The 17,023-nt window shown below is 39.7% G+C and overlaps 2 protein-coding genes across 3 annotated transcripts; one reads left to right on the top strand and one right to left on the bottom strand.

Moving 5' to 3' along the window:
- The first annotated feature begins 3,816 nt into the window (after positions 1-3,816).
- Positions 3,817-12,357, top strand: LOC100193150 (uncharacterized). Of its 2 annotated transcripts, NM_001358650.1 has the most exons (13): positions 3,847-3,965; positions 4,099-4,204; positions 4,892-5,017; positions 5,106-5,221; positions 6,330-6,418; positions 6,637-6,682; positions 7,305-7,692; positions 8,271-8,395; positions 8,769-9,179; positions 9,266-9,945; positions 10,496-11,087; positions 11,224-11,550; positions 11,999-12,357. In NM_001358650.1, exons 2-13 carry the CDS (start codon positions 4,195-4,197, stop codon positions 12,077-12,079), a joined length of 2,991 nt encoding a protein of 996 aa, NP_001345579.1. In that variant the 5' UTR covers positions 3,847-3,965; positions 4,099-4,194; the 3' UTR covers positions 12,080-12,357. The 2 variants fall into 2 exon arrangements, with proteins under 2 accessions (NP_001345577.1, NP_001345579.1); NM_001358648.1 differs by having other exon boundaries at positions 3,817-4,204; positions 11,999-12,292.
- Positions 12,358-13,278: 921 nt separating this feature from the next.
- Positions 13,279-15,849, bottom strand: LOC100384016 (Mediator of RNA polymerase II transcription subunit 30). The gene is made up of 3 exons (NM_001176627.1): positions 15,396-15,849; positions 14,292-14,369; positions 13,279-13,634 (listed from the first exon to the last, which is right to left on the bottom strand). The coding sequence occupies exons 1-3, from the start codon at positions 15,747-15,749 to the stop codon at positions 13,536-13,538; spliced, it is 531 nt and encodes a 176-aa protein (NP_001170098.1). The 5' UTR covers positions 15,750-15,849; the 3' UTR covers positions 13,279-13,535.
- Positions 15,850-17,023: the final 1,174 nt, after the last annotated feature.

Below are 17,023 nucleotides of genomic sequence, written 5' to 3'. Positions count from 1 at the left end.
AATGTTTGGATACATTTATACCTCTGCCTTGGCAAGGAATAATTTCTGAGTAATGTGATTGCAATTACCGGAATGCGTGAACAGTAAAGGAATATTGTTCACTATTTATAGGCACAAGACACAACATGTGAGCAATTACAATCATACCCCTCATAAAAGTTTACAACAACGACTCAAACTCTTATGGACTAAAGGTCATTCTATCTTTAAGTCGGTTTGTAATTCCGAAGCTTCATGAACGGCACCCTTCGGCATCACGTAAGACAGCTTCAGCCGAAGCTGTTTCTTCCTGCAGGACCTTCGGCGACGAAGCATGGTCCCAACAGTATGGATACATCATCTTTGTATGCATGATTTCTTTTGATGCGAGGTTGGATACGAGGCTAGGGCGGATGTGGTGACCACCGGATCGCTGAGCGCATCACCAAACCAGTGTAACCGTCCACCTCGTTGATGAACTCTTAGTGATGATTGAGACTTATGTTTGTGAGTGTTGGTGATATTTGTGTTTGTTAAACTTGTTGATGTTGGTAATAATTGGTGTTGATACTTGGCGTTGTGAGATACTTGGTGAGACTTATGTTTGTGAAACTTGTTTTATGTGGTGATATTTGTGTGATATATGGTGTTGGCGATACATGTGTTGATTCTGTGATATATATGTTTTGTTTGTTTGGATGCAATAATAAAAACAAATAAAAAAGGGGTTTTCTGGTCACTTTGCCGAGTGTTACACTTGGCAAAAAGTTCTTTGCCGAGTGCCATGGCCATAGCACTCGGCAAAGAAGGCACACCTGGGAACTGGTAAAGCTTCTTTGCCAAGTATCAGGACCACAACAATTGGCAAAAAAGCTCCCACTGGTGCTCCCTTTGCCGAGTGCCAGCTTCCGGCTCTCGGCACATAGGCTGTCGTGGGGGCCACTAGAGACTTCTTTGCTGAGTGCCAGGCCAACAGGCACTCAAAAAAGGCTCCCTCTTTGCCAAGTGCCTTTGAGGACACTCGACAAAGTCTCCGTCTCCATCACTTGTTGTCGTGACAGTGACTTTTCTTTGCCGAGTGTCCGACAAAAAGTACTCACTAAAGATTGCCGATGCACAGTTCACCGAGACCTCTTTGCCGAGAGTCACACTCGGCAAAGAGTGCCGAGTTTTTCTGCGCTTCGTCAAAGTAGTTGTGTCCGGTAATGTATACATAAATCAACATAAATTGTCCATGCAATTCTCATAAAACATATATCCCTACTCACCAATTTTTTTGAAGTTTAGACTTCTATATTCATACTATTTTATGTGGACATATTATTTTATGAAAAATGCATGGATAGTTCAGGTTCAATTATGTATATATGTGTGATGTCTTTTCCAACATTGTATATATATATATATATATATATATATATATATATATATATATATATATATATATATATATATATATATATATATATATATATATGGAGCAAAAATTAATATTTTTGCACGGTCAAAGCAATGTTTATTATGGACTATGGACTTTAAACTTGTATGAAGGATTTGGTTTATGTTGTATTTTGATTGCATTTTCTACTTACATATATTTGTTATTTATGAATCCAGTGAATCATTTATGTGAAAAATATTTTTATGTAAAGTGTGGATGTTACACGGCAAATCAAAATCTTGCCAAAAAATTCGATTTTTCCTAACATGAGAAATGTTTTTGGTTCGAAACGACGTTTTTATCGAATTTCATTGATAAAACACCAAATTTTGTTTTTTTAATTTAAAATTCCATCTCGAGCGAATTTCACTCCAAATTTTGTTTTGGTTCTATTACAGGATTTACATTCAAAAACAAAATGGTTAACCTTGAGCCCCACCTGCCCACGTAGGTCATCGCCCCATGCGAAGCCCACGCCCTACACAGCCTCGAGCGCTCGTGCGTGTCTCCCACCGACTACAGGATACAAATGTGTGGATATTGACCTCGACAAAAATCTTATATGTCTACGTGAGCCACACGTCCATGCCAATGCGTGGACAATGGACCTCGACCAAAATCCTACATGTCTACATGAGCCACGCGCCCACGCCCTAGGCCCCGACCTAGGTGGCCTGTGATCTAAATCAGTCCCTGCATCCTACCTAGACACACGAAATGAGCATTAACTCCATTTTTTATCGTCACCAAATGAGATAGAAAGTATAAAGTAGAGTATGTATCATTATATTTTCTATCGCCCGACCAAAATCATGACACCATTACATCAACACCGAAGGTATCGAACCCATACGAAGTAGAAAACTCACTTGCATGGTCAACAAAACTGCATACTGTTTATCCAGTTTACCAAAATGTCTACAGAATATTTCTCATCTGTTATTTTAATATAAAAACGCTTTAAAGCACCACATTTTTATAGTTTGGAAAAAAATTTAAAACTCTACCTACCATGCCCATTAATAAAACCAACGGCTTTGAGAGCCCTGGGGTGCACTGTAGACATCACCAGGTAGATTCCCCAATCATCCCCGACACCTTGGACCGTGTCCCATCAATTTGGTACCACTTGCTCCTCCGTGTAATGCTCGAGCACGCGGCTTTGAGAGCGAGGCCATCTTCTCTCTTCAGCTGTCTGTCATCCTAAAAGCCAAGTTTGTAGTTCAGCAAAATCATTTGTTAGCGTGTGGTATTGAGAAATGTACTCGCGCTCATTCGTCAGGTTTGCACTGTAAACGTAGTTAACTTTGCCCTATTTCTGCCGAGTAGAGTTTGAGGCCTTCTCACACATAAATAATACTCCGTCTGTTTCAAAATAAAATTCGTTTTAGATATTTATTGAATTCACACAATACTTAATGTATGTGTTATATATATATATATTTATCTATTTAAATATAAATATAAAAATAAAAAACTAAATCGACTATTATTTTAGAACATATGGAGCACTCCATCCGTCCCAAAATAAAATTTGTTTTTAAAAAATTGATAGATTAATACAATACTTGATGTATGTGTTTTGTATATGTGTCTATCTTTATTATCATCAATTTGAATACAGACATAAAAACTAAGAGCTAAAACGACTATTATTTGGGAAAGAATGGAGTAAATGAATGCCTCTAATATGGTGATGAGAAGTCTTGCTTATGCTATAGCCAGCATATCATATTTTGTAGATATGGCCACGGTAGACACTATTTTGTACTATATATATTATACTCTACAAGTGTAATTTAAAATATAAGTTGAGATAAGTAAGGCTGGCTGTGGCTTTAGGATAGCTAGTGTATACATTGGATCTCAGGAAGGTGCTCAAGCATTCATCTACAACTACACTCGGTGTCGGTGTCACTGACTTCTAGACGGCAATTTTTACCTAACCCTCTGCGAAAAGAACAAGCACTTGCTTTCGCATTCAGATGGGGAGGAGTGACCAGTGATACTATGAATAATGGTTTCACTCGTCATCTCGACTCCCAGGTCAAGTCAAGCTATAAACAAAAACCAAAATGAGAAGGTAGAGCAGTTTAATAAGTCAGGATTGCACAAGTTGCTCGTTGCAGTATGAAAATCCCATGTGCACCTACACACTAATATCTTACTACAGTTGTTTATCCTCGCCAACAAACCCGTTCAGCTGCGCTTTTCGCTAATGAAATTCTGTGGATGGACGTGGACTAATAAACTCTAAGGGCTTGTTTGGGATCAAGGGTAATGGAGTGGATTGAGGGGGCTAGAATCCCCTACTACTTAATTTTAAATAGTGAGGGATTATAGCTCCCTCAATCCCCTCTATTACCCTTTGTTCCAAACAAGCCCTAAATCAGGGTACACAAGGGCCAGTCACTGTCTTGAATTGCAGAAGCAGCAGACTCAGGCACCAATATCTTCTCTCTCCCTCTCACCAATATGTTCTAAATCAGCAGAAGCAGCTGATCGATTTACTCACCAATATGTTCTCTCCCCCTCTCACCCTAGGGTATGCCCTGTCTGCCCTGCTGTATCCTCATCTGCGCTGCGGGAGCCAGTAAAGGGCACAGGAGGAGTTCTTGTGGCGTACTGCAGCTTCTCCTCGTCCTCCCTAACTCTTGTTTGTTAGCGGCTAATTTCAGAGCTTTTGTTGGCAACTGGGGGAACCATAGTGCGGGGGTTCCTCGCCCCCCTCTTTCCATGGGAGCTTAGAAGCTGTTGGATCTCTGCAAGTGACCATGAGCCAGAGTGAGTGTTTTTCTTGTGATTTCTCGTCGTTTATTTGGTGATTCTTGATTGCCGCGGCCAAGACATCATCTTTATTGTACTTCCTGGGGGTGGACCTAGGTAGGGCGATGAGAGCAGCGGTTCTTGTTTCTTGGCGGGGGCTCTTGATTGCTTCTGATGCTGCTAAGTGGATCCCACTACCCGATATAGGGAGAATAGAGAAAAGAAAACATCGGATTCTTTTGAGCGCTTGTGTTTCTTCAGTGATTGATGGAATAGGCAGGGCGTTTGTTAGATTCTTTTTGAGCTCATGCTCCACTCTGGCTCGAATTCGTCGTTGAGCTTTTGGTACAGCTGTAGCGGAATAACGGATGGGATGTTCGTACAAGCTCTTGGAAGCATAAATATGCCCTTTCCTACCGTATAAAGGTGCAAATCTTGGCAAGGTTCATGGCTTATGTTGGGGTTTCGACACTGCTGAGATCAGTACATTCCCTAGACGAGCTTGAAAACATCGGAATTTTTCTTTTTATAACTTTATACAATATACCTTTATATTGAGATGGGAATGATTTCTTTAACTAATCATATCCCATGATGAGGTTCATGTTAATGTTGAGAATTTATTGTGGTCCTATGGGGTTTAATAGAAAATTAAATACTGCCGCGCCTTATCGGCTTATCCTTTGGTACTCTGTCTGGCTGTAGGTTTTGACATCAACGTACTTCGTGAAGAAGCAAGGAGTAGGTGGTTAAAGCCTTCTGAAGTGTACTATATCTTGCAGAATCACGAGAGGTTCCCTATCACCCATGAGGCACCAAAGAAGCCACCCAGTAAAGCACATATATCCCTTAATTAGAGGAAATTATCTTACTTGTATAATTGTTCTTTTCTTTGACAACATATTTGATTGTTCTACAGGTGGTTCCCTATTCCTTTACAATCGTCGTGTCAATCGGTATTTCCGGAGAGATGGTCACACATGGCGGAGGAAGAAGGATGGAAGAACAGTTGGGGAGGCTCATGAACGACTGAAGGTTTATTTTAGAAGGCTCAGTATAGCAGCAAATCATTTCAGTTGTTTCCATATTTTTATCTGCGTCTTCTAGTTCAACAGTGGTTGTTAAGAATTTATGTTTCAATACTACAAAACTCGCTTTTTGGGCAAATCACCTTCTTGTCTACCATGACTTTTCCGCGGTGCAACATGTAAACTATCGACTTGGGACAAAGTTAAAACGACTTACTTGGTCAAACTATGTATTATGTCCATCTTAATTTCCATGATAGCCTGTCCCAGTGACCTTTACATATACCTATGATTTTACAAACAGCATTGCAAGCTTGACTATACCAAAAAACTGTTTCCATCTATGTTGTCTTATCATAATAGTCAATGAATGTGTTTTCATAGTGAAGACCAAAAATATAAATATTATATTCTGAGCATAGAAGGGCAGGCCTGGTGCAATGTTGAGAGCATTTTCGGTAAGTCAACGCCTCCGCAAATTCCGGGGGAAAGGCTTACCTCTATTTATCCCTTCCCCGGACCCTACATTCCCTAGACCCCACTCACGCGGGAGCCTCCGGCACTGGGTCTACACTTTTTATTATATTGTGAGCATGGGTGGCTAGGAGAACCTTTGGCAATTACTTTATGAAATTATGATGTACCTCCTATGTGACAGCCTGCAGCACAGTCATGACGCTCAGACTTTCATCTTTAATGGCACAAGTTTGAGTTTCATGGCTGCTACAGGTTGTCACAAATGAATGCATATTATGGCGCTCTGCTGGAGCAAAAGCGCTCTAGGAGCTTTTTTTGGTCGTTTGCTGGAATATAATACCCCTGGCACTTGGTAGGTTGATGGTTGCCTGATTGTTGACGGGACCTTTTTCTAGTTTTCTGTCTGTAGTGTGGTAGTGCGAGTGCGAGATCAGGTGTCACCAAATCAAGTCTGCAGTTTTTTTTGTCTGTCGATTAATATGATTTTTTCTTAGGAATTAAGAATTTTATAGGAATTTATAAAACTCAAATGAAAGTGGTACCTTTATCTCACTAGTTTGTTACAGATTATAAATTTTAGAAGTCGATAACTGATCAGCGTCCTCTGTCTCACATCTGACATTTTCTCATGACTGCAGGTTGGAAATGTTGATTCTTTGAGCTGCTATTACGCTCATGGGGAGCAAAATCCATGTTTCCAGAGACGGTGTTTCTGGATGTTGGAACCGTAAGATTATCTTGCCATTCAGTTAGCTCAAATCTGTGAAATTATGATTTATGACCCATGTAAGTTGTATGCGATAATTGTAGTCACAATTGTGCTGAATTACTGTGTAACTTGTTACTTAAGAATAAATTGAATTGTTTCTGAACATCTGTCTTTGAGAAACAAAAATAGTGGTTACAACATTCAACTTTATCGATTCACATTCTCTACTTTTGCAGTGCATATGAACACATTGTGCTGGTACAATACAGAGAGGTTGCTGAGGTATGTAATACTCCCTCCGTCCCAAAATAGTATTAATTTTAGCTCTTAATTTTTATGTCTATATTCAACCAGACGATGATGAATGTAGACACACATATATATAACATATACACCAAGTATTGTATGAATCTACTAAAAGGCTAAAACGAATTTTATTTTGGGACGGAGGGAGTATTAACATTGCCTTGTTATGTTTTTTTATGTAACACAGTGTGTTGTTTGACAAGATCACCGGCTCTCCAAATATATACTGACAGGACGACTCACATGACCTATTGAGTTATTAACACACATGCCACTTGCTATAATCTGATCATGCCTTTCATGTTTTATCCTTGGACAATTACAGCATTTTCTTGCTATTCCCAAAAATGTGAAAATTTCAAACTATGTTTTAAGTGAATTAGGTGGTCCCATTCCCTTATAATAAGAGATTATTTGGTTTTATTAAAAAAGGGCAGCCCTATGCATGTGCTCCCACTTGCGCGGGGTCCGGTGAAGGGTCAAGGGTTGGACCCATTTGGGTCTATATAGTATGCACCATTTCCCTGCATTTACAAGAGGTACATGAGCTCTTTCTGGAACTAATGATGTTTGTGCAATTGCTTCTTTCATCTCTCAGGGCAGATATTATTCATCACAACTATCAAATGGCCCCCCAGAACCTCTTTCATCCTTGGGATATCCAAATGCCATCTGTGGAAACCAATACCACAGATCCACTTCTGGCACTAGTGAGGGCAGTGAGTCCCATCAGAGCTATTCCAATTTGAGTTCTGTAACTGAAGTAAGTTCCTATTCCGGTAACAAGGAGTACAACAAAAATGATGGCAGTTTACTAAGCATACCAGAGGTTGGACACACTTGTCAACAAAATCAGACTGGTAATGGTAACTCAAAAAATAAATCTGAGCTTAATATGGCTTTAAAGAAGATAGCTGAGCAGTTAAGTTTGGGTGAAGATGATGATGATGACTATATTTACTCAAATCAAACTCATTCCATGGGAGGTAAGACTAGGAAATGTTTTCGTTTTTTCCTGCATTTCTTTCTAGGTTCATAGAGCGAAAGGGCCTCTAGCCGAGTTGGTTAGGTGGTCTGAGCCTTTAGGTCTTGAGTTCGAATCCCAGTGGGAGCGAATTACAGGTTGAGGTTAAAAAAAGTCACTTGCTGGTTCCCCCCTGGTCGTGTGCACACGAGATGGACTGGCCTATGAGGGCAGATCCTCGTGTAGGGGCTAGGAGGGCTCAAAGTACGAGTAAAGATCTGTCATATAGGGGGCAGACCCTCATGTTGCACGGGGGACCAGCTTTCGTGACCTTTCTCGATCGGGGTTCCGATTGAGCTTATTCTTAATATAGTGCCGTGAGGACGGTCTTTCCCCTACCGGCCGAGTTTTTTTTTCTAGGTTCATAGAATGCATTCATCTGCTATTAGAAGAAAACGTTTTTGATGCACAAGTGATGTGCCGCCCACTTGTGGCCTTTTATCACACGTATATAAAAAACATCACGCTGTTAGGTGTCGAACTAACCGACAGTTCATTTTTTTGTTAACAAAGTCAAATTGGTTTCCCTGCCTTATTTAGGTGACAACCAAATAAAACAAATTCGACAAGAAGGAACACAGAAAGGTTTGAGTAGGAATATAGCACCATCATGGGAAGATGTACTGCACTCCAGTTCAGGTTTACCAACTTCATCCATATACCAGGTGAGGAAATCGTACTAGGGATTCTTCTTCCTTGTAGAACACATACTGATGCATGTGGAATTGTGAAAACAATCTATGATAGTCTTTTGAAAGAATCTTTGGTGGAATGCCTTGAAGTGTTCCTCATTCAATATATTTTTAAAACATTGTTACTTTCACTACTCTTTAGGAAAATTTGAAGTTGACATGCATTTGATATTTGTTATGGATTTGGTGTTTGAAGATAATCTTTTATAGTACATTTTTAAAAATGTACTTAATTGTCTTGTCCTCTCCATATCAAAATTATACTCCTTGTGTTCAATTGTTCATAAATCTCTTTGCATGCTTATACTCTCACTGAACTGTATCAGTGACTTGCGTTTTTGTACAGCAATCTGATGTCAAGTATCAGAAAAAATCAGAATACCAGCCACCGGAAATCCTGGACAGCAGTGATTTGCGCATACAACTTTCTGCTACTAAAAGGTTTCTTTTAGGACCAGAAGCCAGCATTGACTCACCATCTTTGAACTCTGTGCTGAGAAACAGAGTCAACAGTGTAACTGATACCATTTCAGCTTATGACAGTAGATTTGAAAGCTCTCTGAACCCAGATTGGCAAACAAAAACAGCATTAACATTTCAAAGCAATTCTCAGGGCTCTGAAATAACGGAGTTGTTTGACCATGATCATTTTGAACCCTACTCCAGAGAAGATACAACAATTTCCTTAGGACAGACAAACAAGTTTAACATTCGTGAGGTCTCTCCAGAATGGGCATTTTCCTATGAGATCACCAAGGTAAATCATGAAGTTTTTGCTTTTTTACACCATAACACCAAATGTTCTCATTTACAAATGCTCTTGTCGCCATCTCATTTGTTCAGGTCATCATTACGGGAGATTTTCTGTGTGATCCATCGAATTTGTGTTGGGCTGTGATGTTTGGTGACAATGAGGTACCCGTTGAAATAGTTCAGCCAGGTGTTCTCCGCTGTCACACACCACTGCACAGCAATGGGAATCTCAGAATCTGCATTACTTCGGGAAACAGAGAAGTTTGTAGTGAATTCAAAGACTTTGAGTTCCGCTCAAAACCAACCTCTTCTAGTTTCACAGACATTGCACCATCTTCTAGACATCTGAAATCCAGTGAAGAGTTATTACTTCTTGCAAAATTTGCTAGAATGCTTTTGTCTGGGAATGGAAACCGTGAAGTTCCAGATGGTGATCCCCAATCTGGACAGTGTCCAAAACTTAAGACGAACGAAGAGCTCTGGGATAGGTTGATTAACGAACTTAAAGTAGGGTGTGAAAATCCATTAAGCTCGGTTGATTGGATTGTGGAGCAACTGCTGAAAAGTAATCTACAACAGTGGTTATCAGTGAAGCTCAGAGGATTCAATGGAACGGATTTTTTATCCAAGCAAGAGCAGGGTATTATACACTTAATCTCTGCCCTAGGCTATGAGTGGGCATTGTCTCCAGTTCTCAGTGCTGGTGTTGGTCTAAATTTTCGTGATTCAAATGGATGGACTGCTCTTCATTGGGCTGCTTATTTTGGAAGGTAACCGAAGTTTATAAGCTAGTACAATTCTTTTTTTTCTTGCTGCATTTTCTCCATAGAAATTTTCATGGACAGAACAGAATAGTTGCGCAGAAAGACATCCTTTTGTTCACTCAAGAAATGATTTTCGTATACCATTGTGCTGTTAACTTGGTAACCAAGCAATTGCCAGTTGAAAAAAAACTAGAGGCAAGTATGATTCTTAAATTAAAGAGAAAAATATAAATTCTAATCAACGAGCTGTTTCATTCTGGTAAAATCAAGTATTTTGGGCTACCTTGCTAGCTTGGTAATTTTGTAATGGCCAATCGAAGAATCTGGAAACAATAACAGTAACAATGGTTACAGTAGATAAAAGATCTACATGGTTGTTCACATTATGTTTTGTGGCACTGGAGTCAATTGTGCAATGCATATATAAATATAGTTCTTTTCTTGTGAAACCATTACAGCTTTTCTTTCTTTTGTAATTGCCTTTTCAAGTGTTGGTACATAGTGCTATTGATTGGCTTGGAACTAGCAAGCTAACAATATGTCGATTTTATTGCAGGGAAAAGATGGTTGCTGCACTTCTTGCTGCTGGTGCATCGGCAACAGCAGTTACTGATCCCACTGCACAAGACCCAGTGGGTAAAACAGCAGCTTTCCTGGCTTCTGAACGAGGGCATACGGGACTTGCAGGTTATCTTTCTGAAGTGTCGCTAACTAGCTATCTTGCATCACTCACTATAGAAGAAAGTGATGTCTCAAAAGGATCAGCTGAAGTTGAAGCAGAGAGAGCTGTGGAAGGCATATCTCAGAGGAATGCCCAACGGCATGGTGGCACAGAAGATGAGCTATCAATGAAGGATTCTTTGGCGGCAGTGAGGAATGCAGCTCAAGCAGCAGCTCGCATCCAGAATGCTTTCCGTGCCTTCTCTTTCAGGAAGAGACAGCAGAAGACTGCTCGACTTAGGGATGTGTATGGAATGACCCAAGAGGATATAGATGAACTTGCAGCTGCATCAAGGTTGTACCACCAAGCTCATGCTTCAAGTGGTCAGTTTTATGATAGAGCAGCTGTTTCGATTCAGAAGAAATACAAAGGATGGAAAGGTCGCAAACATTTTCTCAACATGAGAAGAAATGCAGTTAAAATACAGGTAAGGGGAATGGGTATCTAGGTTTTTTTTAAAAAAATCTGATGTCCTCCTTCAAGTTGAATTCATGGGTATATAAATACATATATGGTATCTGGCAAGTTGATTTGTGCTTTGTTCAATGACTCCCTTTGTACAGGCTCATGTAAGAGGCCATCAAGTGAGAAAGAAATACAGAACAATTGTAAGCACTGTCAGTGTGCTAGAGAAAGTAATACTTCGGTGGCGCCGGAAAGGTCATGGCCTACGTGGCTTCCGAGCTGAGCAGCAACCAATGGTCGAAGCAATAGAGGAAGATGATGAGGAAGACGACGATTTCGATGATGATGAAGCAGTCAAGGTCTTCCGTCGGCAGAAGGTCGATCAAGCTGTAAAAGAGGCTGTGTCAAGGGTGCTGTCCATGGTAGACTCTACCGAAGCGAGGATGCAATATCGACGAATGCTTGAGGAGTTTCGCCAGGCAACTGTAAGAAGTTTTTTTCCTCTTAATGTGTAATTTCATTAAAGGAGGGCAGCTATAAGTTACCAATAAACTAAACAAGCAAATTAGGACAAATTTGCTCTAGTCACAACTGTAGATGATCGAGGCATTATTCTCTTTTGAGGGGACATGTACAGTAACGATAGGTTAAACAGTTCAAATCTCAATGTGATACACGTATAAACATAATTTAGAGAATCCAGAACAGCCATTAAGGCCTTGTTCGGTTATTTCAATTCCATGTGTATTGGTGTGTATTGGGATGGATTGGGATGTATTTTGACTTGCTATGGAATTAAACCGACTCAATACCACCCAATCCACATGGATTAACGGCGAAACGAACAAGCCCTAAAGTGTGTCTATTTTTGCTCTCTTTTTATCAACTCAAATCTCCATGTTATAACTAATCAGGTGCGTGTTGTAAATGCAGGCAGAATTGGAAGGATCAAATGAAGTGACATCAATATTTGACAGTGACTTAGAGTTATTAGGGATCAACAATTTCATGTAAAGAGCATTTCGGTTTCAAGATCTGAGCAATGACATAAATTAAGTATCTACGGAATGGGTTTCACCTGCTACTAACTAGGACCTGATAATGGTCGTCAGTTTATACAGTGTTTACGAAATGGAAAGTAGATTATTGCTGCTATGATGTATTGCCACTCTATATTTAGGTGTATTTTCCCAGTGGCAGTTCAATGAACACTACATTGTGGTGTTTGTAACTTTTAATACCCCGTTTGGATGTAGATATTAGAGTACAAAATTGAAAATTAGAATCAGCTTTCCAAAATTCTGATGTTTGATTGCACATAGAATTGAGATTTAGAATCAGAGACTCAATTCCCTGAAATTGAACTATAACTAGAAATTCAGCTTTTCAATATAGAGCATCACTCCTCGGAATTGCGTAGAATTAGATCACATAATTCTAAATTCTAATTTAATGATATCTAAACAATAGAATTTGAATTACATCTCATTTCAATAATATGGCTGATTTAGTATTAAACCTAATTTAATTTCTTGCCCTCTAATATCGACATCCAAACGACGAAGCCTAAGAGATTTTTTTCATTTCAATAACATAGCTACGAAACGTAAGAGATTTTTTCATTTCAATAACATAGCTGATTTAGTATTGAATCTAATTTAATTCTTTGCTCTCTAATATCAACATCCAAACGTCGGAGAGTACGAGATTTTTTATGGGTTGTTGACTTCTCTAGGTTGGAAATCAGTTTCTCAACGAATATATGTGAAGTACTTCATAATGTTGTACTTGTAAGATATTGTTTTAAAGCCTGTATATAAGCAACAGATCAATTTATGATGTGTTTGGTTTGTAGAGTCACTCTATGTTTTATGATGTGATGCATCATAAGTTTATTCTATCAATTTTTATGAAATCAACTCACTCCTCGTGTATATACTAATTATTAGCTTATGGTGAATGTGGTGATGAAGGATCAACACATTCTATTCCACAAACCAAATAAAAAATTGAGGAAAGAGAAGAAGATGGATTACTTCATTCCTCAAACCAAACACACTATCTTCATTCCTCAAACCAAACACACTATTAAGTATTCCTTTCATCGTTCAAGAAGCAAATATAATCATTGTATTTAAGCCATTATATGACAGAAATTCAGGATTCTCAAAGCATTACAGGAATTTCGTCACGGTAAAAAATCAGACAAGTTTCAAAGGATACGCGTATCTACACTCGTCCAAAATAACATTCATATCCAACATATTACAGCCTATGTGCATTTGCATCGATGACCCAACACAATTTTAGTTGGTATAGAGAGGAAAACTTTATGTTTTTTTTCGTGAAGCCCAGTCATATCCCATCTATTTCTCCCTTCCAACTGCCAAGTAGTCAGTTACCCAACATGCACAATATGCCTTTACCAGACGTCCAGCTAGGGTCTCTTTGACACTTCACAGTTCACACTTCACACAGAGCAAGGGCTCTGCCACATGGCTACGTCAGTTATTAGGTCACGGAGCTGATCCATGAGGAGCTTTACTTGCTTGTTTTTGCTTTCAATTTCCTGCGTCAGTTATTAGATCTCAATGTTAGAAAGACAAGAAAATTGTTCGTCAAATGTGTGTTAAGTTAGTGTGATAAAAAAAAGTGTATATAAAAAGTTGACAGAAATCATGTTTCTTTTGATTTCTAAATACACCAGATGCTACCATAGATGAAATTCAAAACTAAATTGATAACGACACATGTGACTGTACTCTTCAAATCACTACAACGATTGAAAAAAGTGCTGGGAGTTTCTAGGAACCAGAGATGCAACACAGAATCTGAAAAAAGGAAGTCCTTGTGCATTAAAAATAAAAAACAGTAAATAAATCATGTAGATGGTGCAAAATGCTCTAACTCGTATTTTTACACCTCCATGCAGACAAAGATGGGAAGAACATGCTTGGTGTAGTGGTGAGAGCTATCTCATGTTTGCCTCGGTTCATCCCTTCCTAGACCCTACTCAAGTGGGAGCCTAAGACACTGAATTAGTCCTTTTTATGCAGACAAAGATAGAAAACATTATTTTCTCACAATGTATTTAACTACTTATGAAGCTAGCAGGAAGCCATGGCTTGCAAATGGACAAACATAATTCAAACAGATGTCCAAACTTTGAGACTAATATAATATAGTAGCATAGATTAAAGTAACTAGAGAATTTACGGGCTAGTACCTTTCTTAAAGCAGAAGCATGCTCTTCCAATCTCTCAATCTCCGCCTGGTCAACTTCAGATTCTGTTGAACCAATGTCCTGACGAAGTGGAGAATGCATGATCTTAGACAAGTCATATGTGGGAGGGATAAGAAGCCTAGATCAAATGCAACTAGCATTGGCAAACCAATTTTATCTTGAACAGTGTGCAAAAATCAGGCTTCACCAATTACAGCTATGGCCGATTAAGGTTAGATAAACAATTTTCTATGTACAATGTGAAAAGCAAGTTCTAGTTCATTAAAATCCATGTTTGTTGATATTACCAGTTGGCTTTGTCCTTAATAATTACTCCCTTCGTCCATTTTCTTAGGCGCCTTCCGCTTCTCTTTAGTCCAGAAGCCTTGGGCATATTAGTTCTCCCCAGACACGTTTTAAAACTTTGGTCAATAGCATCCCTGTGCATTTGACATGCATAAATGCAGCAGACATAAGTTGGGCCAGTGGGAAAAGGTTCATCAACCAGTAAGTTAGGCTTGACTGGTAAATGTTTCATTTTGACTGGATGCTAGGCACATGCCTTGACTTGAAACATACCCAAAATGTTTCTTCAAAAAAATGTCTTGATTGAGACAGTATCTAAATCCATGCGGCATGCAGTAATCATGTTTCTTCAAAAAGAAAAAGAAAAAACAGAGTACTGACATCAAATGTGGGAATAGTCAATCATAGGTCCCCAATGATGTTCTTTTTAGCAAACCAAGGTTGTTTTCTAAAAAAACGTAATGTAGCACCACATACTTCACAAGTTCACATCAGTATTTCATCTTTATAATTGTGGCACCAAATATGGACCTATCTAAATAAAAAATTGTAAGATTTGGAAACGAAAATTTGTTGGGCCCTCCACAAGAATGGCCACTATGTCATTGCAAGAGTTGGAGTTGTTACCGTTGTAAATATCTCAAATCAACCACGTAATAAGAAATTGTTTTGGGCTCCTCTACAAGGCAATGGCAATGCCCTGATTTTTACACCAGAAGTGACATCTTTCGTCACAGAAGAATGCGCCTAAAACACTTCTCCGCATAAGCGCCAGGAGCATAAGCTGCATCGAGCTCTCACCTGAGGGCAGGACGACACAGCAGAGATGGAGTCCCGCAGCGCCACCACGGCTGACTTGTAGCGGTGCCTCGCCTCGTCGAGCGACCCGCCAGGGCCGGGTGCGCCCCCTGCGTCGGCAGCGTCGGAATCCGCAGAGTGTGGCGGCGGCGGAGTAGCCGATTGGTGGTGCTGGGAGCCAGCGGAAGCGGCAGCAGCTGCTGCTGCCGATACGGAAGAGGAGGACCAGAGACCGGCGTTGCAGAGCTCGTCGTTCATGGATACGAGGATCTGGAACGCGGCTGCGATGGTCTCCTCCAGGTGCCGCTGCCCCTCCACCGCCACCTCCTGCCGCCGTCGCGCCGCCTCGGAGGCCATGGATGCACTCACCGGAACCCTAGGTCGCCGCTGCCACCAATCTACCGCTCCTCTCAGCCCGCCGGCGAAACCCCACTTTCCGGGCCACTCCACAGGCTCGACATCAAGCAGCGTAATTTGGCCACAGTTGCGTTGCGTGATGCCAGAGCGCTTTCCAAGCCCGGTATGGGCCGAGGCAGGTCGCCTGAAAGCCCAAGTACTCTCTTCCTGCACGGACCGGATCCAGCTAGTACAATTTATTGTGTGACGTGCATGCTAATGATACTGAGGTAGCTGTTTTTATTAAATTTAATATAGATGCGATCGAACCTTAAAATTTTAAAATCTCATAGTATGCTAGTGTGATAATTAAAGAATAATATTGTATGAGAAATTACCAAGAGGTTGAATCAACTTAAACAGATGGCTATTGTTTGTATTGTAAGGTTAAAAAAGATAGAAGGTGTGAGCCGAACCCACACCTTCTTTTAGGGACGTTTGAATGCATTAGAGCTAATAGTTAATGACTAAAATTAGTTGAGACATTCAAACTTCCTAGATAATAGCTATTTTTTGGTAAATTAGTTAATAGTTAGGTAGCTATTTGTTAGCTAGCTAATTCCACTAACAATTTGTAGCCAATTAACTAATACTTCTAGTGCATTTAAACACCCCTTAAGACTCTCCAGGATTGTCCCTGAAGCTTCAAAGACACCCTAAGGCTATCGCTTCATATTAAAGCCGGATGTTTGAACTGTTGCAACTATAATTCATAGAGACAAAAATACTGTACAAGCAGTAGAAACCGGTACGAATCAAAATCAAGTGAACTGTTGACCCTAATAAACAATAGTGTGTTTGATTTGAGGAATAAAGTGATCCATCTTCTTCTCACTCCTCAATTTTTATTTGGTTTGTGGAATAGAATGGGATGATCTATCACCACCACATTCCTCGTAAGCTAATAATTAGTATGTACATGAGAAGTAGGTTGATTTCATCAAAATTGATGGAATGAACTTATGATGCATCATATCATAAAGCATAGAGTGACTCCATAAACCAAACACACCATAAATCTAGAGGCAGATCCTTTCACCTCTAATCTAGGTTGTTTTCTCTTCCCTCTAAATATTTAATACTCTAACGTACGAATTAAACATGTATCACTTTAAAACTATGACAAATACGTATGCAAAAATAAAATCTAATTTAAAATATATTAACAATATAGTTGACTGTGTATCGAATTCAAAGAACCGTTGTGAGAGCTGGAATTTAGGATGATAGAATTT

This window comes from Zea mays, chromosome 2 (assembly GCF_902167145.1).
Source record: "Zea mays cultivar B73 chromosome 2, Zm-B73-REFERENCE-NAM-5.0, whole genome shotgun sequence".
Taxonomy (NCBI): domain Eukaryota; kingdom Viridiplantae; phylum Streptophyta; class Magnoliopsida; order Poales; family Poaceae; genus Zea; species Zea mays.
This window is presented reverse-complemented; position numbering and strand designations above follow the sequence as displayed.